At 38.6% G+C, this 22,300-nt stretch overlaps 1 protein-coding gene across 1 annotated transcript in view; it reads left to right on the top strand.

The window, feature by feature from the left end:
* Window positions 1-22,300, top strand: part of NOTCH2 (notch receptor 2) — a 165,122-nt gene that overhangs the window by 127,934 nt on the left and 14,888 nt on the right. Inside the window, exons 16-24 of the mRNA XM_041754312.1 lie at window positions 2,393-2,512; window positions 2,869-3,021; window positions 10,810-11,038; window positions 11,821-12,022; window positions 13,661-13,814; window positions 14,374-14,558; window positions 16,085-16,217; window positions 19,429-19,665; window positions 22,021-22,133. Of these exons, the coding sequence (XP_041610246.1) occupies window positions 2,393-2,512; window positions 2,869-3,021; window positions 10,810-11,038; window positions 11,821-12,022; window positions 13,661-13,814; window positions 14,374-14,558; window positions 16,085-16,217; window positions 19,429-19,665; window positions 22,021-22,133 (1,526 nt within the window). The remainder of the gene's footprint in view (window positions 1-2,392; window positions 2,513-2,868; window positions 3,022-10,809; window positions 11,039-11,820; window positions 12,023-13,660; window positions 13,815-14,373; window positions 14,559-16,084; window positions 16,218-19,428; window positions 19,666-22,020; window positions 22,134-22,300) is intronic.

Raw genomic sequence — 22,300 nt, 5'->3', positions numbered from 1 at the left:
AGTCTTGGAAATAGTGATGCTGCTCTGAGGAGTTGCTCCCTGGTCACTCATCCTGCCCTCACTGACTAGATCTTGAGCTCTGAGGAAACACTGTGGCCTACCTAAATGCAACCAATAGGGGAACTCATTTGCCTTCTTTGTAACATGTTTTTAAAAATTATGTATGGCTGCTGGATTCATTCATTATTTGAATAGACCTAGTGTTGTCATGGCCTGTGTTCTTCATCTTAGTTCAATAATACAACCACCACTTACTGGTAATTTACTATATGCCAGGCACTTTGTATACTTTGGATTCCTTAATACAGTACTCAAAATAATTCTGTAAAGTAGAAGTTCCTATGACCATTTTATCCTGAGGCAAAGAGAAGTTACCTGCTGAAGGCCACATAGGTAAGTGGTAGATCTAGGATTTGCCCGTAAGTCTCTCTCAATCCAAAGCTTGTCCTTTTAACAGCCCTTCTTCTCCTTACATTCAGTACCACTACGTCTCATTCAGAGAGGTATTGCCCCTTGGATGGTGATTACATACACAGAAGACATGGGTGTGACTTCATTTCGTATCAAGTGTTCTTTGCTTCAGGTGGTATTTTAGGAGAATGTTTGGACATTTATTTCTTCTTTATACCCTCCTGCCTCATTACTGCTGTCTTGTGATTGTATTTGTGTGATTGTATTTGTGTGGCTTGTTTACCTCTTCATCCATTTTCTTCATCTGTGGAGAACAAAACAGGAAAATGGATGATGGCTTGCATGCTTCTTCAGTATGCAGCATGCAGACAGGAGCATGGCTGAAGTCTTACTCCCCTAGTGTGCTGTTAGTAGTAGCCATTACTAGTGACTCTAGCTGTTTAGAGTGGCAGGGTGGCCAAAACCATAACTCTGTTACCTGAAAGACTTGATACTACATTGTTACCTTTGTTCCTCTTTGAGAGAAATGTTCATGGAGACAAACTGCATTTAGCCAGCCTCATAAATAAAATTAAAGTTATTGGAGATCCCTAGCTATCCCCAGACAAAGGAAGCCTAAAAAATACATTTCATAATGACAGTGCTGATCACATTTGTTGGTAGTAAGAAGAGCATCTCACAGCCAGAAAGACTGAGACTTGATAACTGCAGGGAGATATAAACAGGTGTCACACTGGGTGTTTTTCTGTATGTTGGTAAATTGAACACCAATAAAAATTAATTTAAAAAAAAAATAAATAAACAGGTGTCACTATGCTCAGGCATCAGGCTTACTTGAGTGTAATTTAGGTGTGAAAATATTTATTTTGTCTTCTTCCTATTCAGATACTGTAAGAATATTTGACTCTCTGCTGGCTACTGATTTTTCTTCAGATTACGATCCCAATAAGAGAATTTACTGTGTGTGTACTTTGGGAAATTATATTATACCGAAAGCCTATGCAGATTAAAATTTCAGTGTTGAGTGTAACTAAGGGTTCTGTCATTGGGCTTTTGCCAGCATGAAGGGAACTAACCAAAATTGCCTTCCCTTGTGAGCCACTATTCTAACCAGATACCTTAAAAACTGGTTGGGTATGTTGGTAAACATTTGTGGTAATTTTTTTCTTTCGAATATGAAATTTTAGGATAGAATTTTAAATTGAGTTCATTGTAACTTGATTTTTAAAAATCCTCTTTTCTTTTTAGTAAAATCATTCTTTTTTTTTTTTTTTTTTCCTGTGCTGGAAGCTTAGATTCAATATGCTAAGGGAGGAAATACTGGTGTGCAAATATCAATGTCATATTGTTGGTATAAGGAGACATATTAGCAGGAAATCAGAATTACCTCACTGTTTCCTGCTTCCCATAGCCTTCTGATCAACTCCACTGCCTTCTGGAACAGGCCAGCAGAGGTTATGAGGAGTAGGAGACTGTGTTGTTGCTTCTTCCTGGCTCACATGAAGGAGGATCTGTGTGTGGCTGAGCTTCTGAGTGGCTGACTCTTAGCTGTGGAGATGCAGAGTTCCAGATCCATGTAACCACCCATTATAATATATGTACTGCTGAAGCGAGCACAACCACCCATTATAATAAAGTTGAGAACAGCTCAGCAGTTGTTGAACACTCATTTTGTGTGCCAGGCTCTATGCTAATAAAGTCTTTATAAATGTTTTTTTTTCATTTAACCCTCAATGAGTTATGTATCATCCTAGTTCTCATTTTGCTTATGTGGAGGGCTCTGGGGAGATAAATTACTTGCCTGAAGTCATACAATTAGTAATCAAGTTAGAGCTAAGTCTTAAAGGACTATAGGTCTCTCAGATTCCAAAGCTCTTAATTGCTACCTTAGACTTGAATTCAAAGAGCATCCTTTGGTATAGAATTTCCAAAATTTCAATATCCGTGGCTCTTTCTCTAAATTCTGTCATTTGCTTTACAGGCAAGAATTGTCAGACGGTATTGGCTCCCTGTTCCCCAAACCCATGTGAGAATGCTGCTGTTTGCAAAGAGGCACCAGATTTTGAGAGTTACACCTGCCTGTGTGCCCCTGGCTGGCAAGGTAACAACACAGAAGTTAAGGAAACCAGGAGCTTTAAACAAAGTGGTCAGATCATCAGATTAACATGGAAGGCCCAGTCTTCTGAGGCCTGCCCATGGTCAAAAAACACCAGCTTTGTACAGGAGCTGCTAACTGGAATGATTTAGAAAGCCTTTTTCATTTTCATGCCTTTGGGGCCCCCTAGTGGCTGGAAGATTCCTATGATGTTCTCCAGGCGCAAAGCCTTAAAAGACTTTCTAAAGCGGGAGACCAATCAGAATATCCCTATTAACCCCAGCTGCAGCTCAGATTCCCCATACATTTCTGTGGAACTCACCTTCCAAAGACAGGACCATTCATTGTGCCTGTATTTCTAGGTCAGCGGTGTACAATTGACATTGATGAATGTGTCTCCAAGCCCTGCATGAACCATGGTCTCTGCCATAATACCCAGGGCAGCTACATGTGCGAGTGTCCTCCGGGCTTCAGTGGTATGGACTGTGAGGACGACATCGATGACTGTCTTGCCAGTGAGTATGCCAGCCAGTTCCTGAGCCCCCTGAGGCACACAGGGAGCAGGGCAGCGCCTGAGGCAGCTGCCTCTCAGTGCTGCGACTGGCCATCCCAGTAGTTTACCATGTGTCTTTAATACTAGGATTTTTAAACTCTTCTTTTCAAAGCTAGTGGCTTTAGAAGTTGAGGCAGTGGAATCTCTTTAAGCATTCCCTTGCTGATTTTTATATACTGACAAAGTGGGGATAGTGCTATGATAGTTTTTTTTAAAAAGCAGATGTATTGAGTTATAATTAATATAAAGTATACTACCAGTATTTTAAATGTATAACTCAATAAGTTTTGACATTTGACAGCTGAAAACCATTTCTAAAGATAATGAACATATCCATCCCCCTAAAAATATTTTCTTTTGTAATTTCCACCATCTTTCCCCTCCCTGTTCCAGGCAACCAGGAATCTACCTCTGTCACTGCAGATTTATTTGCATTTTAAAAATAATTTTATATAAATGGAATCATCTCATTCAAACTCTTTTTTTTGGGAAAGGGAATATGACTTCTGTCATTTAGCATGTTATTTGAGACTCATCTGTGTTATGTGTATTAATAATTCATTCTGTTTTATTGCTAACTAGTATTCCATTATTTGGATATGCCATAATTTACTATAGAACATTTAGCTTTTTTTTTTAAGTTTTGGGATATTATAAATAAAGCTGGTATGAGTGAGTCTGTGTGGACATGTGATTTTATTTCTCTTGAATAAATATGAAGGAGTGGAGTAGATGAATTATGTGGTAGGTATATGTTTCACAAAATTGCCAAAATGTCCTCCAGGTGGTTGTACCATTTTCATTCCCACAAGCACTTTTTGAGAATTCTACCTGAACCATATTCTCAAGAGCACTTGGATGTGATTGCCTTTAATTTTAGCCTTTCTAGTGGCTGATTATTGTATTTCACAGCAATTTTAACTTGAATTTCCCTACTAATGATTTTGAGCATGTTTTTGTGTGCTTATTGGTCAGCCGTCTATATGACTTGCTATAGTGTCTATTCAAAACTTTTGCTTACTTCAAAAACTGGATTGTCTTATTATTGAGTTGAAAGAGTTCTTTATATTCTAGATTCAAATTCTTTGTCAGATATTTGCTTTACAATAATCTTCTCCCAAATATAGCTTCTGTTTTGATTTTCTTTTGAAGAGGAAGAGTTTAATTTTGATGAAGTTTAATATATCTATAATTTTCATTCAGAGTTCAGCTTTCTTTTATGTTATTTAACAAACCTTTGCCTAACCTAAGGTCACTAAGGTTTATCTCCTTTGATTTCTTCTATAAGTTTTATACTTTTAGCACTAACCTTTAGGTCCACAATCTATTTTGAGTTAATTTTTACATGTAGTGTGAACTTTAAAGATTTTAAAGAGTAATTTTGTGTAGTAATCTTGCTAACCTCACTAATCCTAGATTAGTTTAGCTTCTAGCTTAGTTTAGATTTTCAGAAACTTTGTATTTTTTTCTTTTTACAGATAATAAATAATGTTATCTTTAAATAAGTACAGCCACTATACATTTTATTTCTTTTCAAATCTATATGCATTTTACTTTTCTTGCATTATTGCACTGGCTAAGACTTTTGGTAAATGCAGAATGGAAGTGGTAAAAGAAGGAAATCTTTCTTTGTTCTTGATTCTGGGGTGGGAGAGAGCATGTATGTAGTCTTTTGCCACTAAGTATGCTGTTACAGGTTTTTTGTTTGTTTTGTTTTTCTATCAAATTGAGGAATTTACCATTTGCCCCTGGTTTGCTAAGAGGTTTTTTTTCTTTTGATAAGGAATGAATATTGATTTTTTTCCAAAAGATTTTCTTTTATCTGTTGAGGTAGTAAACACATTTTTTAATATGTAAATGTGTTATGTCAATTGATTTTCAAATGTTAAACTCACCTTAAATTCCTGGGATAAATTTTACTTGGTCATGATGTATACTCTCTCTCATAATAATTGGATGTGATTTCCCAAAGTTTTCTTACGGATTTTTGTATCTGTGTTCATGAGGGATGTTGTTTCCCAATTTTCTTGTGCTGTATTTGTGTAGTTTTGCTAAGAGGCAATGCTGGCCTCAGAACCAATTGGGAATTGTTTCCTTTCTATTTACTGAGTTTGTGGACAGTTGGTATTACATCTAAACATTTAGGTCTGGAACTTTGTTTCTGGGAAAGTTTTAGCTATAAATTTAATGTCTTTAATAAACATAGTTACTCATGGTATCTATTTCTTTTTTTATTGAGTTTTGATCATTTGTTATCTTTCAAGGAATGAGTTTTACTTTTTTCTAAGTTGTCAGAATTATTGGCATTTATAATATTCCTGTATTTTACTTTTAATGTCTGTAAGATCTGTGTTGATTTCCTTTTACTGATTTCAGGTATTGGTAATTTACATCTTCTGTCTTTTCTTTGTGATTGCTCTTGGTGTAGAGGGTTATTGATTTTAGTAATCTTTTTTTGCAAATTCATTTTTGGTTTTATGATTTTTTTCAATTAGTTTACTGTTTTCTATTTCATGGATTTCTACTCTTTATTCTTCCTATTTTGGATCTCGCTTGCCCTTCTTTTTCTAGTTTAAGTTGGAAGCTTAGACCATTAATTTCATTTTCTCTACTTTTCTAACATAATAAGCATTTAGAGCTATATTTTTTCTCAAAACATTGATATAGCTGTATTTCACAAATTCTGATATATCATGTTTTTTTCAGCTCAGAATATTTTCTGATTTCCATTTTAATTTGTTCTTTGACTCATAGATTATTTTGAAATGTATTCTTTAACTTCAGATATCTTTTGTATTAAGTTTTAAATTTTAATTCCAGTATAATTAACATACAGTATTCTATTAGTTTCAGTTGTACAATATAGTGATTCAAGAGTTCTACACATTATTGAGTGTTTATCATGTAAGTGTACTCTTTAATCCCCATCACCTATTTCACCCATGCCCCCACTCACCTCCCTTTTGATAACCTTCAGTTTGTTCTCTGTCATTAATAGTTTCTTGGTTTCTCTCTCTCTCTCTCTCTCTCTCTTTTCCCTTTGCTCATTTGTTTTGTTTCTTAAATTACACATGTTAGTGAAATCATATAGTATCTGTCTCTTACTTACTCTGCTTAGCATTATACTCTCTGGCTCCATCTGTGTTGTTGCTAATTCCAAATACCTTTTGTTGCTGGTTCCTTCCAGGTAGTTTTGTTTATTGATATCTAGTTTAATTCCATTGTGATCAGAGAATGTACTTTGCATCATTTGGATTATTTTTAAATGTATTAAATCATGTCTTACGGCCTAGTCTGTGGTCTGTTTTGATAAGTGTTCTGTGTGCACTTGAAAAGAATGTCTTTTGCTGTTTTTTGGTGGAGTTCCATAGTGTTAATTACTTCAAATTGGTTAACAGTATTTTTAGATCTTCCCTGATTTTCTTTCTGCTTATTCTATAAATTGACAGAGTGATATTGAAATCTCTCACTTTTATTGTGTATTTGTTTACTTCTCCTTGTAATTCTATCAGTTTTTGCTTATGTCTTTTGAAACTCTGATTTTAAATACATGAAAAAATATTTAAGATTGTTGTGTTCTCTTGAAGAATTGAGTCCTTTGTCATGAAATGACCCTTTTAAGTTAGTAATATTCCTTGCTCTGAAGTCTCCTTTGCCTGATATTAATATAAGTACCCTACCTTTCTTTTGATTATTGTTAGATATTTTTTCCATCTTTTTTACTTTTGGCCTATGTCTTTAAAGTATGTTTCTTTTAGAGAGCATATATAGAGTCTTGCTTTTTCTCTCCAATATGACAGTGTCTAACTTCTAATTGAGCTCTTCATGCCATTTAAATTTAAATTTTTTTAAAAAAATTATTTATGATAGTCACAGAGAGAGAGAGGGAGAGAGAGAGAGGCAGAGACACAGGCAGAGGGAGAAGCAGGCTCCATTCACCGGGAGCCCGACGTGGGATTCGATCCCGGGTCTCCAGGATCGTGCCCTGGGCCAAAGGCAGGTGCTAAACTGCTGCGCCACCCAGGGTTCCCCATGCCATTTAAATTTAATGGTTGATGGTGATATGACTGAGTTCATCTTGCATTTTATTTGATCTTCTTCCATCTCTTTACATTTAGTTCTTTTTTTGGGCCTTTTTTTGGAATAATTGAGCATTTTTATGATTACATTTTATTTATCCACTGGCATATTAGCCATTTCTTTTTTTTTTAACATTTTTTTCTTTCTTTCCTTCTTTCTTTTTCTTTTTCTTTTTGGTGGTGATTTTGGGTTTGCAGTATGCAACTTCAGTTCATTACCTTCAACTATACCACTTTGTATGGCACTAAAAACCTTATAACAGTATACTTTTATTTACACTCCTGTCCTCTGTTCTGTTGTTGCCATATATGTATGGCAACATATAAACCACCCAAAATACTATTTTTGCTTCAAATGGCCAATTAATTTTTCAAGAAATTTAAAAATAAATTAACAGTCTTTACACTTAACAGCATATTTACAGTTTCTGATGTTTTTCATTCTTTTGCATAGATCTACATTTCCTTCAAGTATCATTTTACTTTGGTCTGAAAAAATTCCTTTTTTTTTTTTTTTTTTTTTTAATTTATGATAGTCACAGAGAGAGGGAGAGAGAGAGGCAGAGACATAGGCAGAGGGAGAAGCAGGCTCCATGCACCGGGAGCCCGACATGGGATTCGATCCCGGGTCTCCAGGATCGCGCCCTGGGCTAAAGGCAGGCGCTAAACTGCTGCGCCACCCAGGGATCCCTGAAAAAATTCCTTTAATGTTTCTTGTGGTGCTTATCTCCTAGGGATTAATTCTTTCTCCTAGTGATTAATTTTTTTCTGAAAAGGTTTTTATTTTGCCGTAGTTTTCAAAGATAATTTCATAGGGAGTAGAATTCTAAGTTGACTTTTCCCTCCAGCACTTTCATATAATCCTTCCATTGCTTTCTGCCCTGCAATATTTCTGAGGAGAAATCTGCAATGATTCTTATATTTGTTTCTTTATGTTCTTTTCTCTCCTTTGACTACTTTTAAGGTATTTTCTTTCCACTGTTTTTTTAGCAATTTAATTATAATGCCCCAGTTGTTCTTCATGTTTCTTTTTGTGGAGGTGGTGGTGGTGTGGGGTTCATTGACCTTTTTTGGATATATGGACCCAAATGTGGAAAATATTCAAATTTTTTCAGATTCTTTTTGCTTTCCTTTTTTTTTTCTTTTTGCTTTCCTTTACAACTTTCATCATACATCTTTTAGGTTGATTAAAGTTATCTCTGTTCACCAATGCTCTATTTTACTTTTTTTAAGTTTTTATTTATTTATTCATGAGAGACACAGGGAAAGAGGCAGAGACATAGGCAGAGGGAGAAGCAGGCTCCATGCAGGGAGCCTGATGTGGGACTCAGTCCCAGGTCCGGATCACTCCCTGAGCCAGGGGCAGGTGCTCAACCACTGAGCCACCTAGGTGTCCCTGTTTTACTTATTTTTTAGGGTTTTTTTTCCTCAGTGTTTCATTTTAGATAATTTTATTATTTGAAGATATTTTGATATGGGATGCCTGTGTAACTTAGCAGTTGGGCATCTGGCTTCAGCTTGGGGCATGGTCCTGGAGTCCCAGGATTGAGTCCCACATTGGGCTCCTTGCATGGAGCTTCTTTCTCTGCCGCTGTCTCTACCTCCCTCTCTTTCTCTGTCTCTCATGAATAAATACATAAAATCCCTAAAAACTAAGAAGATATTTTGATATATCTTCAAGTTCACTAAACATTTCCTCTGTAGTGTTTTGTTTGTTGTTAATCCCATCCAGTATATTTTTTTCTCTTCATTGTATTTTTATCTTTAGAAGTTTGATTTGAGTCTTTCTTATACCTTTATTCCTCTCCTTGTCATGTTCATGCTTTCTTCTTCTTGAACAGAGTAGATTTATTATAATTGTTTTATTGTCCTCACATTAATTCTACCAAATGGAAAATTCCTAGGTCTGCTTCTATTGTTGATTTTTATCCTCATCAGGATATATTTCTTGCTTCTTTGCCTACCTGGTAATTTTTTTATTAGATGCTAAACTTTAAAAAAAAAATCTTTATAATATGTTCAAGCTTTAAGGATCATGTGGAAGCAGTTTGATCCTTTTGGATCTTTTCTTCAGGATTTGTTAGGTCCAGAACGGCCTTTAGTCTAGGATTAAAATGGCTCACTACTGAGATAGAACTCTCTGAGGATCCTACTTAGTGCATAGTTAGGAGGTCTTTTCGTTTTGACTGTCATGAACATGAGCTATTCTCAGCATAATGTAAACTCTTGGGATTGATCTGCCTACTTCTTTCTGATGGTTCTTTCCCCAGCTTTGATGGTGTCATTGTATGCATGTGATATACCTAGTTACTTATCAGTGCTCACTGCTTATCAGTACTCAGTTATTTGTGTGGTGATTAAATCATTAAACTTCAAACAAGGTTATCACGATGCGTTAAAAATAATGGCACCTAATTCACAGCATACATAATTTCAGATCACCATATGAATGGTACCAAACTAGGTCCTGGCAGTGCCAAGATAGATAAAACCCAGTGCTTACTTACATTCATGATACTCATAGTCTATTATCAAAGAAAGATATGTAGACAAATTCAACATCGTGTAGCAGTAGTGAAGAAAAATATGTCCACAGCAGTTGATGGAGAATTTAAGGGAGTGGAATTAAATTATTTGGGTTTCTTTTCCACATTAATTATGTAGTCAAAATTTTCAGTATTTAAATTTTTTCCTATTTGAAGTAAAGCTAGCAATATTTATAATTAATTTAAAATAATTCAGTAAGCTATAGTGAGTTTCTTGAAAGATGCTATGGAAATTACAGTGTGCCATTATGCACTGTGGATAAGAAGAAATAATGTAATTTTTACAGTTTTTCCAATAAAGATTGCAGATGAGCCTTAGAATGGAATTAGCTTAATAGATGATTAAGGTTTTAAATAAGCCTCTTATAAAACCTGATGTTTTGTTCTCTTTTTATGTAGATGACCTGTCTTTGCAGATTATATTTTAAGGTCCTTAAGAGCAAGAGCTGTCTCTTATTTTTCTTGTTCTGATTTATATGTCATCTATATTTTGGAGGACTGTGCCATGATAGTAGCTCAAAGTTTGTTGATTTATTGCTGTGAGCCTAGAGTGTTCTAAGATTGAGCTGTGTGATACTTAAAATTTTTTAAATGTTTCTTAATTCTTCCTAAACCTAGAAGCAAAAACAAACAAAAAAGAGAAGAGGGAAGGAAAGGAAATGAAAGATGAAGGGAGGGAAAAAATAGGAAAGAAAGATCAGCGCGGGGGATGCTTAGTATATATCCTATCTTGCCTCACCCACTCCATCACCACATACACCTTTTGAAAATCTTTACTGATATTTTTGAGATTCTGTGTATTATAGGGGGCACATATTTACTTAGCAAATATGGGGGATCATTGTAAGTTTTAGGACTCTTAAGTTTGCAAAATTGCTATTGATGTATGCATAGTTCATTCCAATTATCAAATAGGCTAGGAATCTCAGGCAAGTGTTACTGCATTCATTTTCATAAATGGAGGAGTCAAAGCAAAACAGATGTAAAGAAAAGTACAAGTAGAGAGAATCAGAATTATTACTGTTATTAGTGTGATTTAGTTCAGGTCACTCACCTTTCTTTATAGGTCTAAAATTAAATTAATGCTTTAGTTCAGAGCTCTAATTCTTGTATGTAATGACTTAGATCCTTGCCAGAATGGAGGTTCCTGTGTAGATGGAGTGAATACTTTCTCCTGCCTGTGTCATCCTGGCTTTATTGGGGATAAGTGTCAAACAGACATGAATGAGTGTCTGAGTGAACCCTGTAAGAATGGAGGGACTTGCTCTGACTATGTCAACAGTTACACTTGCAAGTGCCAGGCGGGATTTGATGGAGTACACTGTGAGAACAACATCGACGAGTGCACTGAGAGGTGAGCAACACATACACTCAGGCACCATTGTCTTCCTGGAAAAAGAGGGGAAGGAGGGAAAACTACAGAGCACAGTACTGGGATTGCAGGACAGGGATAAGGTATCCACTTGGGTCCCATTCCATCGTCTACTCCTATTACCCACTTCCTGATTCCCTGTAGATGTGTGGTTAGCAGGTCAAAGATCAGAGGTTGAAAAGCTTAGTGGGATGGACCACCATTTATTTCTAATGCTTAGGGAACAGGAAGAGTTATAATTCTGTTCCATTCTCCTCTTGGTCTCTTGTTCATTTCAGTTGACAATTTAAAAATTCCTTTTTTTTTTTTTTACCCCCAGATTTGTCATCACTTTTTAGTAATTTCTAGGTGTTTTTTTTTTCCAACAAGTTTATTCTGTTTCTTTTTCAGAAAGAAATCTAGAGTTAAGAGCTATTTACTTGTCACTTTTCTTATAAATTAAATTGACTTGAGGGATAAAATGAAATGGATACATGGAAAGCCACTGAAGGACTGGGTAAAACCTGGAAACCTTCATTTTCTCTGGGAATCTCTAATAAACTCAGCCTTTTAAATACTCTTGTAACCTTTTTGGTTGTAGAAAGGAAGCTGGGACTCAGGCTGATTGGCACCCAGTCTAATTTGGAAAAAGAAAATTTACTGGGTCTAGGAGTTTAAGATGAGTTTTTGCTTCTATAACATGTTAGATTCTAGGAACCTTATTTTTAAATAGCGGATCAGAGGTACCAGGTTACATAGCTGGCATTGTTCTCTCTGCTTCTCAGCTCCTGTTTCAATGGTGGCACATGTGTCGACGGGATTAACTCCTTCTCTTGCTTGTGCCCGTTGGGCTTTACTGGCCCCTTCTGCCTCCATGAGATCAATGAATGCAACTCTCACCCATGCCTAAATGAAGGAATATGTGTTGATGGCCTTGGTACCTACCGCTGCACCTGCCCCTTAGGCTACACTGGGAAAAACTGTCAGGTAATTAAATTTCGTCCTACTCAGAAGAGCTGAATATTATACTTATTTCTCTTCTAAGCAGAAAAAGCCCCTCCTAAAAGAAAATTCTGGGTCTCAGGGGGGATGTCCCTGAGATAAATCTGCATAACTTCTTAATAACTGGTAGATTCCAAAATGGTGGCACTGGCAAGATTATGCAGATTAACAAGCATGAGATTGTTGTAACAGCTAACCAAGAACTGCAGAGAAATACATATGGGAAATAAGCACATAGGTAGTATTCATGTTGGAAATACAAAAAAAAAAAAATAAAGAATAATCAAAATAAAGTTTTTAAAGTTTGGATACAATGTCTAAGGGAATAATAATAATTATTATGTTTTGCAGTGTTGTAACATTCTCAAAATCAAGCTGGTCATATGTTTTTCAATTTCAAATATGTAAATGTGCATTTTTATAGACTCTCAGAGCTAGCTAGGGCAGCCTTTCATTTCATGGAAGAAGAAACTGAGTCCCAGAGGGCAAAGCAACCTTTTCAAGGTTGTACACCAAACAGCATGGTATTTAATTACACCAAAAAGCATGGTATTTAATTATTTTTTATTTTTTAAAATTAATTTATTTGACAGAGAAAGAATGAATTAGTGAGAGGTGGGGGCAGAGGGACAAGGGGACTCCCGGCTGAGTGCAGAGCCTGACAAGGAGCTTGATGCAAAGATCAAGGTGGGGCTTGATCCGAAGACCCTGAGATCATGACCTGAGCCAAAGACAGACATTGATTGAGCCCTGCAGGTGCCCCACATTGTACTTAATTTTATGCTATTTTTACTTCTTAAACAATGATAGAATGATAGAATAACAGAACTCCAAAGAATTTAGGACTAAGTGGCCAATAAGGCTTTGGCTATATTGAACGTGCAAATAACTACCTCTATATACCTGTATATTAAACACCTTGATGCTGATTCTGTGGATCAGAAGGACATTCTTCCTTGGGCTCTTGCTTCTCATCACAGTGTGAGGCTACATGTGCCAAGGGAGTGCTCCACCCATAACCACTGGCCCCTTCTTTGGCAAACGCTCCAGGAGTATAACCTTGCTCTCCCTGGGGTCAGGGCACCACATGTGAGTTATGGAGAAAGGGACTAGTCTGCTCAGACTCTTTCCCTCGTGTTTTGTGTAAGCCTGATTTTCTCCCCTCTAAATAGGCTCTGTGATAGCTTTTAGGTTTATTAATAGGCTGTATATCCTTTTACTCATATTCACATGGACAGATTTGATTGAGACCGATGTAGATTTCTCCCAGATTAAGATTAGCACAGGTGTTATGGACCTCTCTGACAGCAATAATTTCCTTCTTTTCTGGCTGTCTAGGGTGCCCACGGAACAGGACATAATCATAACGGAGGGAATAACTTTAACCTATTAGGCTCCTTCAGACTCTTAAACTTCTGTGGTGAAAACTTTAAATGGCTGAGCTAAGAAGACTTAGAATAAGTAAAATAATTGGATTACTGAGAGTGTCGGACTATTTTAAGACTTGACTGAGAGCTCTTTTTAATTTTTTTTATATTAGTGTGCTTTCTCTTGATTCTTAAAATGTAGTGTGATTTATTTTCTTTTCTGATACTTGGATGTTGATGTATGCTTCTGTTTCAGACGCTGGTGAACCTCTGTAGTCGGTCTCCATGTAAAAACAAAGGTACTTGCATTCAGGAAAAAGCAGAGTCCCGGTGCCTGTGTCCATCAGGATGGGCTGGTGCTTACTGTGACGTGCCCAATGTGTCCTGTGAGGTGGCAGCCTTCCACAGAGGTGAGCTCTGCCCTCTCAGACTGGGGTCACTCTGCCAAGTTTCAGCCAACTAATAGCATTTTAGAGCAGGTATTGTTACCATGGGAAGAGTAGACAGTGGTTGGTGAGCGAGGCTCTACAGAAACGGTCTGAGATAGAAGGTGAAAGGGCAGAGGCACAGGCTTAGAGATTCCAAAAAGAAATGCATGTAAGAGGAAATGAAGACATATTTCACTTTCAGGACTTATTATTTTTTTAAGAATTATTTATTTTAGAGAGAGAAAGCGAGGGAAGGGGAGGATATAGGAGGAGAGGGAGAAGGAATCTTAAAGTAGACTCCACACTCAGTGTGGAGCCCAACAGGGGGCTCCATTCCACAACGCTGAGATCACCATCTGAGCTGGAATCAAGAGTTGGACGCTTAACTGACTGAGCCACCCAGGTGCCCCAGGGCTGGGTTTATTTTCAATATAAATCTGGTTCTAAGGGTTGTGAAGTAGATGAGAACACACTCAGTTGGTCTGAACTTGACATGCTGTGTGCTCTTCTGTGATGTTTCTTTCTGTACTCGGCTTCCTAGGGGTGTCCACTGACCACCTGTGCCAGCACTCCGGCATCTGCATCAATGCTGGCAACTCGCATCACTGCCAGTGCCCCCTGGGCTACACTGGGAGCTACTGTGAGGAGCAGCTCGATGAGTGCTCATCCAACCCCTGCCAGCATGGGGCCACCTGCAGGGACTTCATTGGCGGGTACAGATGTGAGGTAAGATAAGCCCCCAGAGGTCAGAGACCTCCCGAAGATGGCAGAACTGTCGTGAGCACTAGCATACTGATTTAGCTGCTTGTGACTTTTTATGAATCACCATTTTTTTCCTTTACCGTCACCATTACACTATTTACCCCCACCATTCGTTTCAGTCCCCTTGTGTAATAAGTTCACAGGGCTCCAATAAGGTATTTCTATAGAGGTCTAGAACCATCTCACTGAAGCCAACATTCACTGCCAGAGTGCATTTCACAGGCCAGCAGCTCAGTGGCCCCTGGGACATCCCTGAATAGCAGCTGATATAGGAGAAGCCACTTTGAAGTGTGTCCTGAAGTTGTCTAGCCTGTTCCATGTAGCATCACACCAAGTATGATGTGTATATATTTGAGGAAGTGTGTATCTTTTAAGGAACATATTGCTCTAATGGCCGGGCTGATAATGGTCAGAGCAAGATGTCAACAAAACATTGGAAACTTGAATTTGACACCAATTCAGGCCACGCAGGAACACTGAGAGAAGTCGTACTTCTCATAAATGAGCCAGAGTTGGCCTCTTTATATTAGCCCGCAGTTATTCCTTCATGCGGGCTGGGACCTGTTAGTTCAAACACCATCGGTGCCAAACTCAAATTTTCACACATCCAGTTGTTTTAAAAATAGCCCTAAAAGCCAATTTTTAGGCATTTAGAGCCTTTTTTGCGTTACATACCCTGCAAAACTGCACCCAGTATCTGCAAACCATAGGTAAGCCACAGGACTTAAAGACCCTAAGCCAGTGCTGCCCTTCAAAGGTCTCTGACCCAGAGACTGGCCTGGCTGCTGAGTGACATCACTGACCATGTTAGTCCCCTCTCTGTTACTCCCTTTCCTTGGAATTCACTTGCACTCCTCTCCTTCCCCTCCTCTCCACTCTGGACAATCTCATGCTGCAAGGGATGGCCTCACATGCAAACTTGTCAAGCATTGTCCAATAAAGCCACTTCATGGTCAAGGTCTTTTTCCCTGACCAGCCCTGAAATCCCTCAAACCCCTATAGCTACCACGTTAACTAACACTCCACCCCCATCCCTTTCTCAACCAGTTTCTCCTACGTATGTGTGGTTTCCTGAATCTAGAGATCAATAAATGCAGTGTGTTGACTACTGTCCATGCTTTGATTGGACTGAGTCACAGGGTCCTCATGACACACCAAGGAATGCATATTTTAAAGATGGGAAGACCTGCATTGAGGAGCAATGAAAGTTTTGCACAGGGGTCAACCCTGAAATATCCCTCAGAATACTGAGTCCTTGCCTTCACTATAAAGTGGCTTTTCAGCCAGAAGATGTAAATGACAGTAAGCTGCAAGTTGGCCCTGCGCAGGATGATTGGTGGAGCGTGTGACTGTGCCAGAGAAGCATCCAAGAGCTGGGTGGGGGCAGGGAGCGGGCAAAGGTATATGGCAACCTTCCAGACCTCATTTGCTCTGGTGGTCTGTTTCTAGCAATGGTCCAGTGTTTCTTCCTTTTTGCTTGCTCTTATCAGTGTGTCCCAGGATATCAGGGCGTCAATTGCGAGTATGAAGTAGATGAGTGTCAGAATCAGCCATGCCAGAACGGAGGCACCTGTGTCGACCTCGTGAACCATTTCAAGTGCTCCTGTCCACCAGGCACTCGAGGTATGCAGTCAGCCCTACCCGTCTCCATCTAGGGCATTTTCTTAAGTTATAAGCCAGTTTTTAGGATAGAAGAGATTTAAAAATTTTTTTATTTCAGTACTCCGGAGCTTTGCAACCTGGCCTGGGGGCACCTGCACTTCCAGGGCAGGGGCTCGCTGTTTTGCCTATCTCTACTGCTTTGCTTCAGGCTGAGGTTGAGCTCGTTCTCACTTGGTAGGTCGGTCTATTACTGCTGGTCCCATGCTGATGGGAGGAGAGGCCTCAGTGTTCATTTTTTTAGCAGTCCCTAATTACCAGATGTTCTGTGAAAGTAGGATTACACAGTGGTTTTGTTTTTTACCATCCTGTTTTCAATTTAGTTTGTAGTTAGGTAATATATGCACAGGCCCAGATTTTATATGTAGACACACACACAAATATACATGCAGCGAAAGCATAAGGTGAAAAGTCTGTTTCTGTTCCCCTTCACCATACCTAGTTCTCCCCTCCCACCAAAAAGGAACCTCCACTTTATTTTATTTTTTAGTTTCTTCTGTATCTTCTAGAGTTTTCTTTTTATGTGTCCTTTAGAGTTTGTCTTTTTTTTATTTTTTCAAATTCAAATTCAATTAATTAACCTAATCTGTATTATTAGTTTCAGGGGATAGAGTTCAGTGACTCATCAGTTGCAAGATTTCTTTATATGTATTTAGAAGCCAAATACAAAGATATTTTTATTTACCCCACTCCTATTTCTTACTCTTGCACTTGATTTTTTTTGTACTTAATTGTATATGTTTCCATATTAACTTATAGTACTTCCTTAATCTTCTTCACCCAGCAGAATTCCCTTGTAGCTTAATATATTGAACCAATGTCATAGTAATAGAAATTTGGGTTTCTTGAATCTGTATATATGTAGATAAATTTTCGGAAATGGAATTGCTGGATTAGAGAATTATGTACATTTCTGGTTTTGATCTATATTGCTGTATCATAGCATATGACCATACTGGTTTCTCAGTGTGGATGAACATATTTTCACCTGAGTCCTTTGATTTTCCTCTTTCAGTGGTTTCTCTATTTGTATCTATATTCTTTTTTCCCATTACATTGTTCATCATAATATTTTACAGATTAACTGTGATACAAAATATTCTTGATATATTGGTTTTTGTCTTTGATTTTCTTTATGACTTTTTCATGCAGAGTTTTTTTTATTTTTTAAAAATTTATTTATTTATTTTGAGCGAGAGCGAGAGAGCATGGGGGAGAGGCAGAAGGAGTGAGAGAATCTCAAGCAGACTGCTCTGAGTGCAGTGACCAAAGTGGGTCTCAGTCTCATAACCCCGAGATCATGACCTGTGCTGAAACCAAGAGTCGGATGCTCAACCTGCTGAGCCACCCAGGCACCCCTGGAGCTTTTTTTTTGTTGTTTTTAATCAGATTGGATTTATTAACCTCTTTTAATGGCTTCTGCGTTTTTGAATCCTAATCAGCAATACCTTCTAGACTTTAATATCATTAAGGAATTCTCCCATATTTTCTTCAGGTACTAGAATACTGTTGCACTTTTTCCCTATGGCTACTGATTTGTCCCAACAAAATTTATGGGATATTTCACTTTAAAAGATTTTATTTATTTATTCATGGGAGACACAGAGAGAGAGTGAGGCAGACACAGCAGAGGGAGAAGCAGGCTCCAAGCAGGGAGCCCAATGTGGGACTGGATCCTGGAACTCTGAGATCATGCCCCACACCCCAGGCGTCCCACTATTTGATCTTTTTTACAATAATTGGAGACGGCAACTTTATCAAATTCTACATACCCTTGTGTATTTGGGTGTTTTTCTGGACTTTTTTTTTTTTTTTTGCTTTATTCTGTTAATTTATCAATCCCACTCTGTTTTAATTATTAAGGATCTTTGATTTCAGCGTTTTCCAGGCTAGGCTTATACTTTCTTTTTTTCATATAATTTTAGAATCAGATTGTCTATTAACAAAATCCTGGTGGCCTTTTTTTTATTGGGGTCACTTTAAATTTATGAATCTGTGTGGAGAAACTGGCATCTTTACCATGAGAAATCTCCCTAACCAAATGATAACATCTCTTTATTTATTCACATCTCCTTTTGTATCTTTCAGGACTATTTTAAAGTTTTCATGTAAGCCTAGTACATTTCTTCTTAAGATTATTCCTATAATTTTGTCTTTTGCTATTGTTATTGAAAAAGAGGTCTTTTCTTGCTTTATTTTTTTTTTAAGATTCTATTTATTTGAGAGAGAGCAACAGAAAGAGCATGAGTGGGAGGAAGAGCAGATAGAGAGGGACAAGTAGACTCCCCGCTGAGCATGGGGACTGAAGTGGGGCTCCATCCCAGGACCCAGATCATGACCTGAGCCAAAGTCAAGACACTTCCATGACTAAGCCAGTCAGGCACCCCTCTTTTTCCCTTTTAATAGTCTTGCTTATATTAGTGTATGCTGCAAATGCAAGTGGGAAGAATACAGAACTGTTTTCCTTTTATAATTTTTTGAATCATTCGTGGAATCTTCTCTAGAATTGTCAGTTGATTTCTTTTGTACTCTCTCAAAAATATTTATGGATATTCATATTAGGGGACTCATTTACATCTGTAGTATATTAAATAAGTTCTATTTTAAATGGAATAACCTTTGAGTTCTTAACAGATTTTCCCTATAATTTTCAACAGTAAGAAACAAGTACACATTATTTTACAGAAAAGTCAGCGAGTCTAAAACTTTTAAAAAATCTCGCAACACTTAGTCCAGTTCTTACCAATATTTTTATGTACTTATAATCTATGTATTGTTATGATAGCCTCTTTTGAACTGTTTTTTATAGTTTGAATAAAAGGCATGAATTAATGAGAAATTTACTGGGTCTCTCTTCAGCTCCAGTTTCCTTGTCCCTCAGGTGGGATGAATAATGCCAGCTGGTGCACAGGGGACCACTTTGGGGGGCTGTGTGGGAGAGTACCTGTGATGACCTGAGCATATTCTTTACTTCACCCTTACTGGTCACCGGGGATGACGGCAGCTGCTATGGATCAAGAGTGTGATTTGCCCCACCTGACCTGAAAGGTCCCATGGCAGGTGGAGACATGTCATCAGCATAGCTGCAAAGTGCCATAAAGAGTGACTCTGTTTTGCAGGAAAGAAGTATTCCAAAGAATGTCATCATTCTCTGTCTCTTCTCTCTTTCCTCCAGGCCTGCTTTGCGAAGAGAACATTGATGACTGTGTTGGGGGTCCCCACTGCCTCAATGGTGGTCAGTGTGTGGATAGGATTGGGGGCTACAGTTGTCACTGCTTGCCTGGCTTTGCGGGAGAGCGGTGTGAGGGCGACATCAACGAGTGCCTCTCGAACCCCTGCAGCTCTGAGGGCAGCCTGGACTGCATCCAGCTAACCAATGACTACCTGTGTGTCTGTCGCAGTGCCTTCACTGGTGAGAGCCTCTCCAGTGCCCCTGCACTCTCCCTTGGTGGGCCTTTGAATGAGGAAATTGGGCCCTGAGTGTCAGGTTCCAGACCCAAGTGAAACTTTTTTTCTTACATTGGAAGGACTAGACCAGATTAATTCAGAGGTCCAGTTTTTCCCTAGGCCTGTGCTTCATGGATGTTGTAGTCCACCTCTGCCTTTTTTTTTCTTCCTGAGACACTTTCTCTTTTATTATACATTGATTATATCAGACTAGCAGAAATACAGAAAACAATTGAATGTTGGGAGTGGTTGAGCAAAATAGCCCTTTTTAATTGGGGCAAAATACACATAACATAAAGTATACCATTTTAACCATTTTTAGTGCACAATTCAGTGGTATTAAAAACATTCACATTGCCATGCTGCCAACACTAAATCCATCCACAGAAGTCTTTCTTCTGAGGAAAATAATGTCTTGTGTTCAGAAACCATACATCTACTCTGCTTTCATCACCCTATCTCCTTTTGCATGTAATGACCTGGGTTACTGGGTAGTCACTGCCACGGTAACCTTCTTTCTATATCTGGGACCCAGAGAGTATTAGGATCTTTTAGGTCATCTAAGAGGAATAGGTCTAAATTGGGGTATGTTTAAGCAAAAACCAGTTCATGAGGGTATGCACTGGAAAATTGTAGGGGTATGACCTGCACAGGTAAGAGTTGGCCATACTCCTAAGTCCCTTCTGAGGTTTCTTTTTCATCACAGATCATAAAGATGACCAAGTCCTGCTTCAGAATAGAGGCTTGTCCTAGGTCCTTAACTAGTTACCTCTGAAGATGGGCAGCTTGGTGACTTTATGGGACTACAGTAATATCTAACGTTGTCAGTGTCATCAAGATGCTTAGATTAGAAGTTTGCTTGGCATTTCTGGAGTCATTCCAGACCTTATGCTGTAGTAGTATTCCTTAGGAGTCAGATAATAGGCAACAGTAGTCATCTTAGTAATTTGGCAAGTTGGATTCTGCTGTATTGTGACCCCATCTCTAGGCTTCCTTCCTTCCAATTTTAAAGACATACTTTTAAGAACATTGGTAATTTATGAAGAATGGGAGGGATTTTGCACTACAAATGATGCCTGGATGTGATGTCAAAAGGGAAACAGTCCATGATGAACATCATACCTATTGAGAGAATGTTGGATAGAATATGAGCAGTCTGTCCTACAGCCTCATATTAGCCACGAGATGCCTGGGAAGCCAGAGAAGCAAAACTGGCTGCTGCTTCTTTCATTGCCTCTGAGGCTTCCTCTGTCTGGAAGGACTGACAAGCACTTACAAAGAAAGTGGGAAACAGATGAAGGATTGAAGACCACCTTGAATTAGGTCCCACCACCAGGAAGTAGTGGTGATGCATTTTCTACACTTGTGATTGAAAAGAATCCTTCGAGCTCATCGGTTGTAGTTATTGTAGGATGTAGTTGTTGAGATGAACATTGAGGGGCTATCTGCCCCCTGATTCCTAGGTGCACATGATGGCTGCTCTTGGGTAGTGGCTGCTGCTGTTATTTGAAGAGAAGGTACCTGTAACCCCTGCCTCTTAATTCTGGCTGACCAAAATTATTACTATTTTACTTTCTTTTTGAAAGCCCCTCTTCTCTTTATCAATGGCTGTGGGCCAGACAGGGTCCATCTCCTGCTATTTGCCAGGAGCTGTGTCTCCAGGTCTCCCCTCGGTTTCAGTTACTTACTTCACTTTATCATGCAGCAGTGGCCTTGAGGTGCCTTCTGTTTTGGAACTGTTCCTAGAGGAAATTAACTCTGCAAAAATTAAGTTGTACTTTAAAGCAGTGCTGATCAGATTACAGAAAGGCTAGAAAATGATTGAAAAGAGATGTTATGCATGAAAATTCTCTGTAAGCTACGAATCACCACTTGGATGTATTGGCCCAGTGTAGACTCTTCTGTGAAGGTGACAGTTTTAACAAAATGCACTGAACAGTTTTAGTGAATATTTCTTTTGGCTTATGTAAGCTAAAGTATATTCAAAGAAAAGAAAAGTTGAGTCCTTTTTTCCTTTTCTTTTGGTCGGGGTAGAGTGATTTTTAATGTCCACGTACATCCTGTTTTGTGAGTCTATTTTTGGAGTGTGTGCCACGTACATTTACTGTGTGCACAAGACATATGGGGGTATTGGCCTGAGCCAGTGGCAGTCCAGTAAGTTTTTCTCATCTTCTCATGTTCCCTTAGGCTTAGGACTGCACTCACACATCTTGCCCCAACCCTCACCGTTTGGCTAGCTCCCATCTCAGCAGCACTCTGTTCAGTAATATGCAGTTACTACTTCTGCCTTTTAAAACTCCTTTCCATTCTCTGCTTTGAGGTCGTCACTGTGAAACTTTCATCGATGTGTGTCCCCAGATGCCTTGTCTGAATGGGGGGACGTGTGCTGTGGCTAGCAACATGCCTGATGGTTTCATTTGTCGTTGTCCCCCGGTAAGTGCCATGTTGTCTATTTAAGGGGCATGCTCTCTTTCATACGATCTGGACAAAGCCCAGATTTTTCCAGGTTTTTCCAACCTCCATCTGGAACTTTCTTGGTGGGGAGATTTCTCAATTTTAGCTCCTTCACAAAAGTGCTGAGGTATCCCATTTAAAGCTGT

Source organism: Vulpes lagopus, chromosome 5, assembly GCF_018345385.1.
Source record: "Vulpes lagopus strain Blue_001 chromosome 5, ASM1834538v1, whole genome shotgun sequence".
In the NCBI taxonomy this organism is placed as follows: domain Eukaryota; kingdom Metazoa; phylum Chordata; class Mammalia; order Carnivora; family Canidae; genus Vulpes; species Vulpes lagopus.
Note: the sequence above shows the minus strand (reverse complement) of the source record. Positions and strands in the feature narration are given on the sequence as shown.